Here is a 15,541-nt window from a genome sequence, read left to right as displayed (position 1 = left end):
ATGTACTTTGATATTTTTGTTTTTTCTTAATCATGCCACATAACCATGAAATAGGAGCATTATATTTATTAGGTTTACTGAAATGTAGAGAATAATATACTCTGCATAAGGCTGATACAGTGGAACAAGCAGTGTTTGAACTGGTAACTTTTGAACCAAGAGTAACATTAACAGTTCAGCATCCTAACTAAACATCTGCTACTGTTTAACACAAATTATTGATTTATTGATACCAAAAACAATAAAAATTGGTTGTTTTCCTTAAACAATGGTTTTAATTGAGGAAAAGCAAGCTAAAAGTCAGACTTGAATTAATTATTGAAGTATATTCTCCAGGGTTTGAATAACAATCCTTTGTATCTTTTGAAATTATTTTGTTTATTAATATTTCTTGTACAAGGGATAACTCTATTATTGATTCTGTATCAATCTCAATATTCTTGGTAAACCTGAAATATAGGCTACATTTTATTGTGTATAGCATATGTATAATGGTAAAAGAATGAGTCATTTGATATGCTGAAATAACTATTAGTTAAGAAAAGGAAGATTTTAGAGGCCTGAAAATAAGCACTACATTTGGGGAGAAGTGCTACAGAACAAGAGTAGAAGAAAGTAATAGATTAAAAATAGTTGAAATTCAAATATTATGAAAAATTTCCATCATATTGGTGCAGGTGTGGCTGTGTGGTTTAGAAGCTTACTTCCCAACTATGTGGTTTTGGTTTCAATCCCGCTGTACAGCACCTTGGGCAAGTGTCTTCTTCTATAGCCCCAGACCAAGCACAGTCTTGTGAGTGGAATTGGTAGAGGATTGCGTGTGTGTGTGTGTGTGTGTGTAAGCTGTCTAAGAATCCAGAAGTCAGGAAAAAATGCACTTGTATACCTGTCATTAGAGTGGGTATATTAATTGATGTGTATAATACTGTATACCTTGATTAATACAGGGTGTCCCAAAAGTCACTGATGGGTTTTAATTTTTGATAACTGCCTTAGCTTTACAAATAAATGCATAAAAGTTTGATACAATATAAAGGACATAATGGAGATTAATATGCACAAGTCAAATTTTGCAACACCACTACATCACATATGAAAAATGACATCACTTAAATGACAGCCATTTTCAGCCTTGCACACCCATGCTCTTTCCAAAACTTGTACTATAACACCCTCAAGGGTTACAAGCCCCACTTCTCTGATTTCTCTATTGATGCTCTCTTTCAGTTATACCAGGGTTTCCAGTTTGTTGACATAAACCCTCTCTTTCAGGTATACATGATTGAGACCTTTTTGTGCCTGGCCATTCAAAGTAGACCTCACACATGAATCCAGCAAGATGGGGCAACTGCTCATACTGCAAGAGAAACAATGCAGTTGTTATGGCAGTGATTTAGAGAGAGAACAATCTCCCACTGTGGGAATATCAACTGGCCTTCACATTCCCCAGACTTGACTAGCCCAGATTTTTTCTTGTAGGGATACCTGAATGAGAGGGTTTACATCAACAAACTGAAGGAGAGCATCAATAGAGAAATCAGAAGTGGAGCCTGAAACTCTTGAGGGTATTATGGTGCAAGCCTTGGAAAGTGCACGGGCATGCGAAGCCAAAAATGGCTGCCATTTAAGCGATGTCATTTTTCATATGTGATGTAGTGGTGTTGCAAAATTTGACTTGTACATATTAATCTCCATTATGTCCTTTATATTGTATCAAATTTTCATGCATTTCTTTGGAAAGTTAAGGCAGTTATCAAAAATTGAAACCTATTGGTGACTTTTGGGACACTACATCCCCATAACTTAGTGGTCCAGCAAAAGAGACTAACAAAATAAATACTAGGCTTAAAAAAATAATCTTTGGGGTCAATTTGTTTGACGGAACCTTTCAAGGTGATGCCCCAGCATAGCCACACTTCAATGAATAAAAAAAACAAGTAAAAGATTAAAGATAAATGATTAGTCTTGCTTTTCTAGTGTCAGTCATATTTCATATGTGTGTGTATGTTCCAAAGTGGCAAGTGAATCAGTTGTTCTGGAATAACTCGGTAGATTGCAGTCCACTTGGGAAATAATCAAGAATAAGACAAATTAGGAAAACACAAACCATCCAAATGTAAAAAAAAAAAAAACAATAAAAAGTTGTATGACAATATATAAAGAATGACCATTTTATAGCGTTCCCTTATGTCTCATATATCAGATGTATTTAAAAGAAATATTATACCATTGCGTATCTGACCTTTTAATTAAATTACAACTGTTGCTCTGTCGCAATTGGGTATTTCTGCTTAAACAATAATGCTTTCAACAACAATAGATCATCAGTTCAATGGTTCAGTTTGATAAGTTTCTGCTCTGCTGAAGATTTTGTCCTGGACTGCAGCCATACTGGGGCACCACCTTGAAGGGTTTTGTCAAACATATTGACCCCAGTGCTTTTTTTTTTTGTATGCCTGGTACTTATTCCATCAGTCTCTTTTGTCAAACTGGTAAGTTATGGGGATGTAAACAAACCAACTCCAGTTGTTAAGCAGTGATGGTGGGCAAACACCTGCATATGCATGCACACACACACACACAAACATGCACACGCATACACACATATGATGGGCATTTTTCAGTTTCCGTCTACCAAATTCACTTGCAAGGCTTTGATTGGCCTAGGGCTGTAGAAGAAGACTCTTTCCCAAGATGCTACACAGTGATACTGAACCCAAGACCATATGGCTGGGAAGTAAACTTCTCAACCACACAGCCACATCTTCACCTATATATGACATTTTTTTTTTTTTTGTAAACATTGAAAAGAGTGATATAAATCAGCTAATATCGCGAGTTTAACAGGATTTTTAATAGGAAGGCTTCATATTGTTTAAAGAATAATTTCTTAATGAATTAAAAAATTATGATTCTTTTGAGATTTTTTTTATACAATGTTTGTTCATGCTTTTAAAATTCCATCATAATGGTAGTATTATGAAATTTCATGACAGTATTGTTGCTTTTCTGGTTTCTATATTAACTAAGCTCTCTAATTGTTAGATTTCCTCTCTCCTTCAGATATCAATAACTATTTCTGTTCATGCTAGCATTTTTGCACATATCAAATCTTGATTATCTCCCTCAAATCTAATTTAAATAATGGGTTCAGTTCCACTGCATGACACCTTGAGGATGTGTCTTCTACTATGGCCCCAGCCTGACCAGTGCCTTGTAAATAAATTTGGAGATGAAAACTGTGTGGAACCCCACCATTTATATATATATATATATATATTTATATATATGCGGTTGCATTTGTTTTTGTGTTTGTCCCTGCCCCACCCCTATCACTTGACAGCCAGTGTTAGTTTGTTTATATTCCCATAACTTAGCAGTTTGACAAAAGAGACTAATACAGTAAGTACTAGACTTTTAAAAAAAATAAGTGCTGGTGTCAATTTGTTTGAGTAAACCCTTTGAAGGCAGTAATCCAGCATGGCCACAATTCAGTGACTGAAACAAAAGGTTAATGGTAACTATAAACAGTAATGATGATGGCTCAGGCATTACAATGTTGAATAAAACGATTGTTATATTTAGTTCTTTCCCTCAAACTTTTTAATCTTCTTTCATCCAGGGGCCTATAAAATCACTATCAGTGATGTGTTTAAATCAATTTAATCATGTTTATAATTTTCCTACAAGATTTAAAAGTAAATCAATATGAATAACAATAGTGATTGTCTTTAAAATCAGCACAGGGAAAGCAATCAACTAAATACTGCAAAACATTTTTCCCACTGCTCCACCAATAATGTCATTCAATAATAATGATTTCTGACATTAGTGCAAAGCCATAAATTTTGTGCTAAGGGTATGGTTGTAGTTGATTATATCATTCCTAGTGTTTGACACATTTTATTTAATCAACTCCCTGAAGGATGGCGGTCAATGTTGATCTCCAGAATTTAAGCTTAGCAATAATAAATACTGCAAGGCATTTTGTCCAACAACCTACTGGTTCTGACATTCTACTCTTCTAATAACAATGGAGGTAATTGTTAATCTAAATTGACCAAATTTGATCAAGACATTTGAGATTTTTTTTAATGAGAATTATTTGTGGCATATCAATGCACTCTCTCCTGCCACATAAGAGAACTTGAATTTCATATCCAAAGCAAAAAAAAAAAAAAAATACATGAATTATTTAGCATTCTTGTTCATTAGAGATGTGATCTGTATGCATGGTACTTATTTATAGGTTATTTGACTGAGTGAGCAAATCAAGTATCTTAACCCTTTCATTACCATATTTCTGTAAAAATACAGTGCTTTTGTTTCAGTTAATTTTGAAAATAATGAATTTAATAAAATTATTTTGTCATTATTAAGCTGATGTTTAGTACATAAATTAACATGAAATTTTGAGGGCAGGTTCTTAAGTTAGATCACTGTAAACCAGGAAGTTTATATGTTTATATCATAGAACCAAGGACAGTCTCAGGCAGCATGGTAACAAAATGGTTTCATAACACAGAACAAGAAATACAGTGTTAGTTTTGTTTTTATCTGTTCTTATCTTTAAATGTTACAGTATTCATTTGAGTATGAAGTTTATTTTATAATTCATAATGTTTGTCTAAAAATATTACATTTCTTAATTCTCAGCCATCAAATATGATGAGAAAAAGGAAGAGGCTTTCCTGCAGGATCAGAAACAGAAAAAACTCAAAGCTGTCGAAGAAGCAAAGAAATTGGAAGCAGAAAAAGGTCAGAAAAAAATATTGTTACTAGAATTTCAAGAGAAAAGTTTTTTCCCAAAGTGCACATCATTAATCTGCAGCATGATGAAAATTTGTAAATAATCATTAGGCTGTCCAACTCACAGACTGTTTGTTTGCTTCTCTCATTCATTCACTCACTCATTCACTCACTCATTCACTGTCTATTTCATTTACTTTCTGTCTTTAATTCACTGTTTGTCTGCGTCACTCAGTGTCTGTCTCATTCACTCATTGTCTATCTACTTTTCTCACTTGCTCACTGTCTATCTCATTCACTCACCTATTGTCTGTCTGACTGCCTCACCTATTGTCTGTCTGACTGCCTCACCTATTGTCTGTCTGACTGCCTCACCTATTGTCTGTCTGTCTGCCTCACCTATTGTCTGTCTGTCTGCCTCACCTATTGTCTGTCTGTCTGCCTCACTCATTGTCTGTCTGTTTGTCTGCCTCATTGTCTGTCTGTCTGCCTGCCTCACTCATTGTCTGTGTATCTGCCTCACTCATTGTCTGTCTGTCTGTCTGCTTCACTCATTGTCTGTCTGCTTGCTTCACTCATTGTCTCTCTGTCTGCCTCGCTCATTGTCTGTCTGCCTGCCTCACTCATTGTCTATCTGCCTGCCTCATTGTCTGTTTGTCTGCCTCACTCATTGTCTGATCAAGCTTGCTTAGATTTGCTTGGTTTGATCCCCCACAGTATTCAGTAGGTCTGCAGAGCAACCTCTTGTGACCATGCTAATCTGGTCAATGAACGATTGTACTAGACAACTAATCTGTGTATATTCATGTAATGTTGTCTATAGACATGAACCATCCACAAGTTCTTGCTTAATTCTCCAGCAATGTTCTGTAAAATGCATGCATATCTCTTTCTCCTCCTCCTTCCCTCCCTCTCCTTCTCTCTCATCACATATATGATTGCTAGAATACTGCTTTATATAGCCATTGTTTGGTTAGGTCATATGGCAGTCTTCATGGATGTAATTAACCAATGAAAGATTTGAAAAAACACAGATAACAACAATTTTCTATTGAATAAGTAGTACATGACATCAACATTTCTACAAGCTCATTCTTCTTCTTATTAATATTATTAAGGCAGCTAGCTTGCAGAATCATTAGCATGCTGGGCAAAATGTTTTGCAGCATTTCGTCTGTCTTTATGTTCTAAGTTCAAATTCTGATGAGGTCGATTTTGCCTTTCATCCTTTCAGGGTTGATAAATTAAGTGCCAGTGAAACACTGGGGTTCCCCCAAAATTTCAGGTCTTGTGCCTTTAGTAGAAAAGATTATTATTATCATTACTGCTATTACTACTACCAGAAACCCCATCCTACAAGCGTATTCCTGCTAGTGTGTGTTGTATTTGCTTGTATGAAATTGCTGTGTTATGCATGTCTGCCAATATATGCATATGAACTTGAAACAAAAAATTTCTAAGTAATTTTGATACACTAAATGGATATAATGAAAAAATTTTCACAAATAATGTCAAAGAAAAATGCTGTAATCTCTTATTTTTAATGAAAACAATTGGATAAAAGTGGTAGAGAGTAAGAGGTTGAGAAAGAGAGAGACAGCACTGCAGGGAAAGAAAGTGAAAGCAAGAGAGTGTGCCAGGGAAAGATGAAAGGTCTTAACTGAAATAACAGGGGAAGATATACAAACTAAGTTTGTGTGAGAGAGAGAGAGAGAGAAGAGACAAAGACCAAAAGAAGAAAGACCTGAAAATAAAACAAAAAAAATATAAGAATAAGTGAGAGAGAAAAGGTTATAAGGATATAGAAATAGAAAGGCTAATAGAAACAAAAGTCTTAGGCAAAGAAGAGGTGAAGAGAGAGAGAGAGGATGAGAGAGTGCATTATAAGAAAACAGTAGAAGAAATGCAAATCTAAGATGTTAATAAACATTTGTTACAGTGAACAAAAATAAAAGCATGTAGTTGAAATCTTCAATAATAAAAGAATTTTAAAAGCTACATATTGATAAAAATATATTAAAATTGGAGCAAATAAGGCTTTTCTAGGCAGTATAGACTTTAATAATTGCTTTCTTTTAGTAAAATTTATGTACTCGCAGTTAACTAATGAGCACCTTTCTTTTATTATAGTTTAAATATATTCTCATTATAAAATAAAACGTTCAAAGTTTAAAATTGTTGTGAAATTTTTTTTTTTTTTTTTTCAATAAAAAAGTTCTTAAAGTTTGAAATACTGGCTTAGCAGCATATTCTCTCTTGTGTCACTTATTCTTAGGAATGATGCTTTTCTTTTCAATTTTGTAATATATGTTAGTCTTTTAGGACTATATTTTCCAAAATAATCGAGATTATGGAATGGTTCAGTAAATTATCTTAATTTAGTTGTTTATTACCATAATGAGTTGATATTTAATAGACAAGTTTTAACATAAAATTTGATTTTGTGTGTTGCTAGCTAAGTGTCTAGAGCTGGTTGGCACTTTAAGGACTAAACAAGTCATTTATAAGCCTTTTTATAAAATGCAAGAAGGGTTTATGAAATTTCTTTTTTTTTCTAGCTAAATGATTAAGTAAAATTCCTTCATTTTCTTTATGGGTTACCCAATTCAAAAGTGAACTGAAGAATTTTTACTGAACCATTAAATACGAATGTGAAGAAATGCTATCAGTATGGAGAAAGGAATTCATAAAAATATTGAATGATTCTAATATCGATTGCAAATTGCCAGAATATTTCAAAACTCTACTTAAAGTGTTACAGATTGTGCTTAAAAATAATGCAGTCTGAATTGTTTCTCCTTTATTTATTTGCTGGTTTCCAGACAATCCCAAAGAAGAGAAGCAAGATTCTTTTGTTGAAAAATTGGCAGCTAAAATTATAAAAAATCTGCAAGTTCAAATTAGCAATATCCATGTACGTTATGAAGACAAATATACCAATCCAGCTCATCCATTTGCTATTGGATTTACTCTTGAAGATCTAATCTTTCAGGTTTGGAATTCACTTCATAATTTGCATTTTGCTTTAAATCTGGTTTCTTGTATTTCAGTACTGACTCATGAATTTTCCCATAACCCCGTGTTCCAATCCATAAATGATATATTTATTATATTTTGTAATGCTGTTATGTATTAAGTATCAGTCTTATATCGCAAATTTATGACTTAATATGCACTAATAGGCTATTCTATTGTTGCCAATAATATAACACTATACATGTTGTCTCTTTTACAAGGTCTTTCTCGAATATATTGATAACTTTGCTTTTATTCCATTTAACAAGTTAACAAAGATTTTAAACACAGAAAACCACATAGTGGCAACATATAGGCTTTTCTTTCAACTACAGCTAATAGGTCAATGGAACACCATTAGTACATCTGCATAATTTTGGTAGTTTAGAAGACACATCTGTGTGCGTAATAGACCTGCAAAAAAGTCTGTTTTATATTGAATGTCTTCTTCAAAATCGGAAACATATTCCTATCAGAATTGAGTGTCCTACCAAGAGGTGCAACAAAATGCATGTCTTTGTTTAAAGTTGTGCTACTTGAACTGGGAGTTCAAAGCTGTATTTCTTCAGTTTCATTTTCATGTGTTATATTATGCAAACTGGAAAATCATTTTGATATTCAAAGGCTGAATTGATCATCAGATCTATTTGATATGGTATTCTGATTACCGGTGAAGAGCTGCAGGATAAATGGAATATGATTTCACCACTCAAAAAGTATTTTCATTAAATAATGTCTATATTATATTAAAATGAGACTTTTTCAGAATATTTTTCTCTTATTTTCCACATATCACAGACCACAGATAAAGATTGGAATCCATGTGTTATAAAAGAAGCAGTCACACAAATTTATAAGGTTAGTGAAATTTTCTGTTATCACTCTTTGTTGTAAGTATGCAACAGATAGTTTCTCTAACACTGAGAAAGGGAGAAAAAAATATTGGATAAATGCTTTGTTCACTTGACTATAGCATAAAAACAAAAAAATCTGACATTACACTACATATTCTGAGTAACACAACAAATATCTTATTAAAATAAGCAGATAATGTCTTTTCCTTGTTCAATATTGTTGCTGTTGATGGGTAGTATTTTTGTGTGGTGCTTGTGTGTGTGTGTGTGTGTGTTTGTTTTATTTGTTTCTTTCACATTATTTGTATAATGGATTATTTTTTTGCTGCAGTTTCATGGCTATTCATTAAAAATATTTTCCTTTTATATTGTTTAAGCAATATGCTTTGCATTGGACCAGAAATTATTTTATCAAATAAGAAGTGGTGTTGTGTCTAGATTATATATAACATTGGTGATGAACCCAAATTTAGTTACTGGAACTTCTATGGCAAATTAAAAGAAGAGAGATGATTTAAATGTTAAACTGCCTAAAAACTTTCTAAGCATTACTAATTTTAGAACCCCACCCTTTTATTTTTTTAGTTAGATGTGATATTCAGTGGTATATTATAAAGTTCATATTGTAATATAGCATATGTTTATTCCTCACCTGCATACTAGTACATCAGGCTCGTTCCGTACAAATTAAACCATGTTCCAAACAACATTCATTTTACTCAAGAAAGCATATTTACCTCATTACAGTTACCTAAATAAAATTATAAATATTTCACTGATTACATTAGTAAATACATAAAACTGTTCTAAATATTTTTATGTATCTGATTTTATAGATATATTCTAATCATTACTTGAAGTAAATACAACTTTTTAAAAAATATTTTCAGGAATTTAATTTCTATCTAAGACATCTTGGAGTGAATGTATTAGATAATAAATGCATGTCTAGTTTATAAATAAAAAAGAGAAAAAATGGAAGACTGAAACCTGGAATATTATGTCTTTAAATAACTTCCAATCGATAATTTCTTCAATATATAATGATGAAATTGGGAGATACCCCTACCATCTTCACCTTCTGCACAATTTTTCTTATGAATTTCAGATTTTTACAATTCATTCAAATCTATTTCAAATAATTTGCAATGAAATATCTTTTGTTATATCCTTTATATTTTCTCTTCTGATTTTTACTTTCTATTACATATATTCTTTCTTTCTAGTTTCACTTTGTATAATTTCTGTCTATGCATCATCGGACTTGCATATCTCTGTTTTGTTATATTATGACAATACTGAATTTCAGCTAATTTCATTTCTGTGTAAGCAACAAATTTAGTGAATTCAGAAATTCATTTAACATCAGTTATAGAGATACTGTATATACTCATAGATAAGATACAATTTCTTTTCCTTTTCTTTCTTTCTTTTTTTTTTTTTACTTAAAAGCTGCAAAAAAAAACTACATAAGGTTTATCTACTGAACTTCACTCTGAGCTTGAAATTTGTAACAAACACTGGCAAATGAGTTGATATATTGATATACTATTGGCCATATAGCTATGAAAGCTTTATGAATATTGGTGTTGCAAACAAATATATGTTGATGTCATACACAAAACATGCACGACTGCTTAAGCAGAATTTGATTCTGCTGAAAGGAAAAACAAACTTGTGATGATTTGCTTGTTATATCATTCATATCTGTTCAAACTTGTTGGCAAAAGTGTTAGAAAAAATTAATTGTATTTCTGAAAGAAAAAAAGGTAACAAAAACTAAAGAAACATTCAAGAAAACGCCAAAATGAAGATATTATACAATATAATGTCTTCTCCTATGAGATATTGGAGAAGATTTAGAAAAAAAGTTATCAATGGATACAAGTAAATATATTATTATTTCCACGCTTCAATTTGGGAGTGTATGAAATTCATGTGTAGAAAAGAGTTAGAATCACATCAATGAACTCTCATTGCAAAAAAATTACCAAGGCACAAATGTTACTGTGTGGTTAAGAAGCTCACTTTGCAACTGCATGGTTTTAGGTTCAGTCTCACTTCATGGCACCTTCGTCTTCTACTATAGTGCCAAGCTGACCAATGTCTTGTGAGTGAATTCAGTAGACAGAAACTTTATAGAAACCCTTTGTTTATATATGTGTTAGATTAACAATTTATGAGTGAAGGCAAATGGCTCAGTGGTTAGAGCATCGGGATCACAATCATGAAGTAATGAATCCAATTCCCAGACCGGGCTCTGTGTTGTGTTCTTTATTTCATGTTGCTCCAGTTCATCCAGCTGTAGAAATGAGTTGTGACATCACTGGTACCATGCTGTATCAACCTTGGATAACATCGGTGGTGTGGAGAGGGGAGGCTGTTATGAATGGGCAACTGCTGATCTTCCATAAACAACTTTGCCTAGACTTGTGCCTCGGAGGGGAACTTTCTAGGTGCAATCCTATGGTTATTCATGACCAAAGGAGGTCTTTACCCTAACAATTTATGGGAGTAACTTTATTTTTTCATACTAAAACTTTCAACATAAAATGATGATGATGATAATATGATGTGTGCAGTATTACCTATAATTTTGTTACTGTGTATCATATTCAAAATGCACTGCGTATATATCCAATATTATATGCGAGTGTGTGATATTGATTCCAAATTTTGACACAAGACCAGCAAGTTCAGGGGATTGGGTACGATATGCTAAGCATTTTGCCCGGTTTGCTAATGATTCTGCCAGTTCACTACCTTGCATGTGTGTAACATTAACCCTACCATTGCTCAACTCAGACAATTGGCTAACATGGATAGCTTTCCTATGTATTTGTATGCTTTTATGAAGGCATACCATACTCACAAAAACTAACATATGTCTTATGTACAACTAACACAAATAAGGCTGAAATTAAAATATTATAAACACAAAGGGACTATGACTTGTATATGAGTATATACAATAATGTATGGAGACATTAAATGTGGATCCATTTAAAGATAAAGAATGATTGTTAAGTGGCTACAATATTATACCTTTTGAAAATGGTGCTTTACTGAAGCATTACTTGTGTAATTGATGCCTGGAAGAATGTTGGATTGTAGTATGCTCTAAGAACTTGTGAGGATGTCTAGGTTAATTTATGTAAATAAACTCTGGTGTCATACCATGGTTTTTCCCTATGAAATTGTTTCAGAGACCAAGGATGTAAGAACTGATATGGTTTTATAGGAATGGAATAGATAAGAAATGTTTGGCTAGATGTTACTGATTTTCCTTGAATTTCTATAAGCTTACTGCAAGGAAAAGAAATCTTTTTAGTTACTAAGTTTTGAAGTGAGTGACATTTTAAAAGCAAGACTGAAGTATCTTTTGTTTTTCTTTTCTTTTTTTTTTAATGAGATATTGAAATATGGTTGAATTGGTGTATATTTCCAAAATTTGTTTCAAATGACAGTGTGAAATTATTTCTTCAATTCTTGACAGCTCTGCTTAGCATTTTCAAAATCTACTAGAGAACTAAGTATTTGTGGCTCTCATGGTTCTTCTTCTTCAACTCTGTTTAAGCTGAGATGAATTGCTGATTAATTCAAACTACCAAATCATTTTTCCTTCATGTTTATTCTTCAAAGTATTTCTCCATCAAAAGTTGTCATTCATCTTCCCATTTTCTATTTCCCATACAATTGGCTACAAAGTCAAACTATTTTCATACCACATAAGAACATTACTATTCAGTCATTTTGTACACTTCTTCTCTGGAGTCTAATTCCCTTGTTGCAACATGAAAAAAACATGAAGAAAAATTAGTTTCATGTCTTAATCTTCATAGCAAACCGACTCTCAGAGTATTTGTTCTAAAAAACAAATTTAGTCTGTTAGAAATCATTTATCAAAACCGCTCTGTTTTCATTATAAAAGCTTTTGTTTTGTCATTACTTCTGTATGTCTGAGATTTAAAAAAAAATAAAATAAAGTATTAAATTGTATGATGATGTAACTACTGAGTTACTGTTAATTCTTAAGTAATAGTTGTTATAAATTTGTATAAACGCATCTCCATATTATGGAGTTTTTGACATTAAAATATTACTTGAAATTAACCAAAATGTTTGTGTAAATTAAAAAAGAAATTCAGAGTTATGTATAGTAATATGTAAACTTCAATCTAGACATATTACTGAAGGCATTTCAATATGACATGATTAAAAAAAATCCCCAAAGAATTAAAGTATATTGAAATCTCTGAGTTATATATTAGGGTTTAAGTTTATCATAAACCTTATGATGGTTTGCATGTAAGATCACTATCTAACAGAAATCTATTAATCTCCTAAGTGTGGCTAGATAAAGTAATTATAAATCTATTTTATCAATATTTTGACACCTTACTGCATTGTTTAGGGTGTATTATTTTCATTGAATTTTCATTGAATCTTCATTGAATTTTCACATATTTAAGGATATTTTAAGTCATCATAGAAAATAATGTCTTAACATGGGTTTCATCACAACCACTTACAGCTTCATTTTTATTTTATTTGATTTTATTTTTCTTGCAAATGAGGAAAATGAATATAACGTAAGAAATTAAAACTGAAATGTTTGTACATTTTCTCAAAGTACATATGAATATTATTGAATGAAGAAATTACTTTATCCTTGGCCATATCCTATTTTGGTACTTAATTTGCTACTCAATTGTTACTTCTCATGCAATGTTTTGAATTAACATTTTTAAAAATATTTTTTACTTTCCATTTATAGAAACAAAACTGGATATTTATTTTCTTTATTGTGTTAGATTTTCTTCTGTTAGTTTCTGCACCACAAACTGATTTGGGATTTCAGTTCTGTTTAAGTTTTCTATAGTTTACTCATTTTGTTCCCTTCAGATTCTGTTTCTGTTACTTCTCACCCTTTTTCTGTAGATTTAGTGTACAACTTTAAAAAAAGTTTCTTTCCCCTTCTAAATTAAGATATACCCTTTCCCTCTTTTGCTTCTGATCTTTTAATAATGCTACTTTTTTTTTTTAATCACAAGACTTAGTTTCTGTATGACACCCATCAAGAATCCCTTTTATTTATCTATTTATTTTCATCTGTTCAAATTAGTTCCTGTTTTTAAAAGTCTAAAAAAAATCTCTCTCAAAATTTCCTGTATTTTAGTGTCCCATTGACCCCTCGTTTTTCGTAGAAAAGGTAAGCACGTCAGATCTCTTAGAGCATTATATTTTTTTTTCGACTTGATTAGTAGTTAGCTTGTTTCTATTTGTGGTAGTGGTTTCACTCGTGCCTCTTTCTTTTTTGTTTTTTTTTTTATTTTATTTAGACAATTTAGATGTCGTGTGTGTGTCTTAATATATTGTCTCATTATTCAAATGTAACGACAATTTCTTTCAGAAGACAAGTGAAGAATATTGACTGTTTTGGCTGAATTATATATGGAAAAAATATTTTGATTTAGTATCGATTTGCTGGGTGTTGAAGTGGATTCCAATTTAGTGGGTGGTCAAAAGTTAAAATTTTGCTTCAGATGTTAGTGGTTTATACTAACCAGTATTGGAAAAGTCATCCAGCTATAAGACTTGTGCCTACAATTCACATGAATATGTGAATTTGTCCACTTACATTTTCTATCTATTTTTCTAAATTGGTATGAATTGAGTTTCTAAAATATACCGATTGGAATTTTCAAGTTCTTAATTTTCCATCATTAATACCATTTTAAATGTACTTAAAAAGAAATTTAGTAAATGTTTAGGTTATTTATTTTATTTTAAGAAAATATAAAGTAAACTGGTTTTACAAAAAATTCAATGAAATAGCATACAGTTCTATGCAGTAAAGGTGCATATAATTAAAAAAATGGCTCAAAATCACTAGTTCCTCTGCTTAAAAAGATCTTTTTAAGATAAATGCAGTGATGCAAAGAGATTTGCTACACATTTCCTGACCTAAAAGCACTCACATTCATGGCAGATCCTCTTCAGTTAAGGACTGCACAGACCAAACATAGAGTGATCAGAATGAAAGGAAATGAGTAAATCTCTTGCCTTTCACTTTTTCATTAGAATCTAACAATAACTCCCTTCATAAATGTACCTTTAAAGATTTTAAGGAACTTATAAAATGAATGAGATCTTAATAATTACTGATTGTTTTTGTTCTATATGGAAGCCAAATCAGTCTTTAATGATTGTTTATCAATAAATGTATATATATATATATATATATATATATATATATATATATATTAACACCTATCAAATTGAAATAGGATCTACAAATATTGCACAAAATAAAATTTGTAAGACATGCAAGGATGAAAAATTGAATATTCATTTCTTTTGTTCTGTTCCTGGGCATTTAGATTGTGTGCTGGAGTTGTTCAAACAAGCTTAACTTAATTATTATCTATTTTTAATAATAAAATATTTTTATCTTTTAGCTTTCATGTACTATATAACAAATTAGATTTGTCTGACAGTTACTCTTTCTCATTAGTATTCAATCTGTTCTCTGCCTTCTTGTGACCAGAAATTATCTAAGAATTAAACAACTATATATTTGTCCTGCTTCTGCTATTAGCAAGTCATAAGATGTTTCCTTTTATAACTTGCTGTGTCTCTAAATTTCTCTTCCTAATAAGTTTTTGTTGTTGTTGAGGATAAGCTAAATACCTTTTACAGGTCATAGCTAAGACATATTTTTGTGATTTACAGTTTTTTATGTTCCCTGATGTTTTGTTTTTTCTTTTTTTTTCTTTTTTTTTTTTCAAGTTTTATTTGATAGTCTAACTTTACTTTTGATAACTAAATTATCTTGAAGACTTTTACTGTTTTATCATCCATTCACACATGTTCACTGCACTAGACTTCTGTTTTGCAATCAATTAAAGGATTCCTCCACT

At 31.6% G+C, this 15,541-nt stretch overlaps 1 protein-coding gene across 6 annotated transcripts in view; it reads left to right on the top strand.

Moving 5' to 3' along the window:
* Positions 1–15,541, top strand: part of LOC106874512 (intermembrane lipid transfer protein VPS13A) — a 265,132-nt gene that overhangs the window by 95,551 nt on the left and 154,040 nt on the right. For all 6 annotated transcript variants that reach the window (XM_089365902.1, XM_089365901.1, XM_089365898.1 and 3 more), the window contains exons 5-7: positions 4,657–4,758; positions 7,572–7,741; positions 8,563–8,622. In XM_089365902.1, the coding sequence (XP_089222028.1) occupies positions 4,657–4,758; positions 7,572–7,741; positions 8,563–8,622 (332 nt within the window). The remainder of the gene's footprint in view (positions 1–4,656; positions 4,759–7,571; positions 7,742–8,562; positions 8,623–15,541) is intronic.

Source organism: Octopus bimaculoides, chromosome 18, assembly GCF_046866305.1.
Source record: "Octopus bimaculoides isolate indiv1 chromosome 18, ASM4686630v1, whole genome shotgun sequence".
NCBI lineage: Eukaryota > Metazoa > Mollusca > Cephalopoda > Octopoda > Octopodidae > Octopus > Octopus bimaculoides.
The sequence above is the reverse complement of the archived record's forward strand: the minus strand, read 5'-3'. Positions and strand labels throughout refer to the sequence as shown.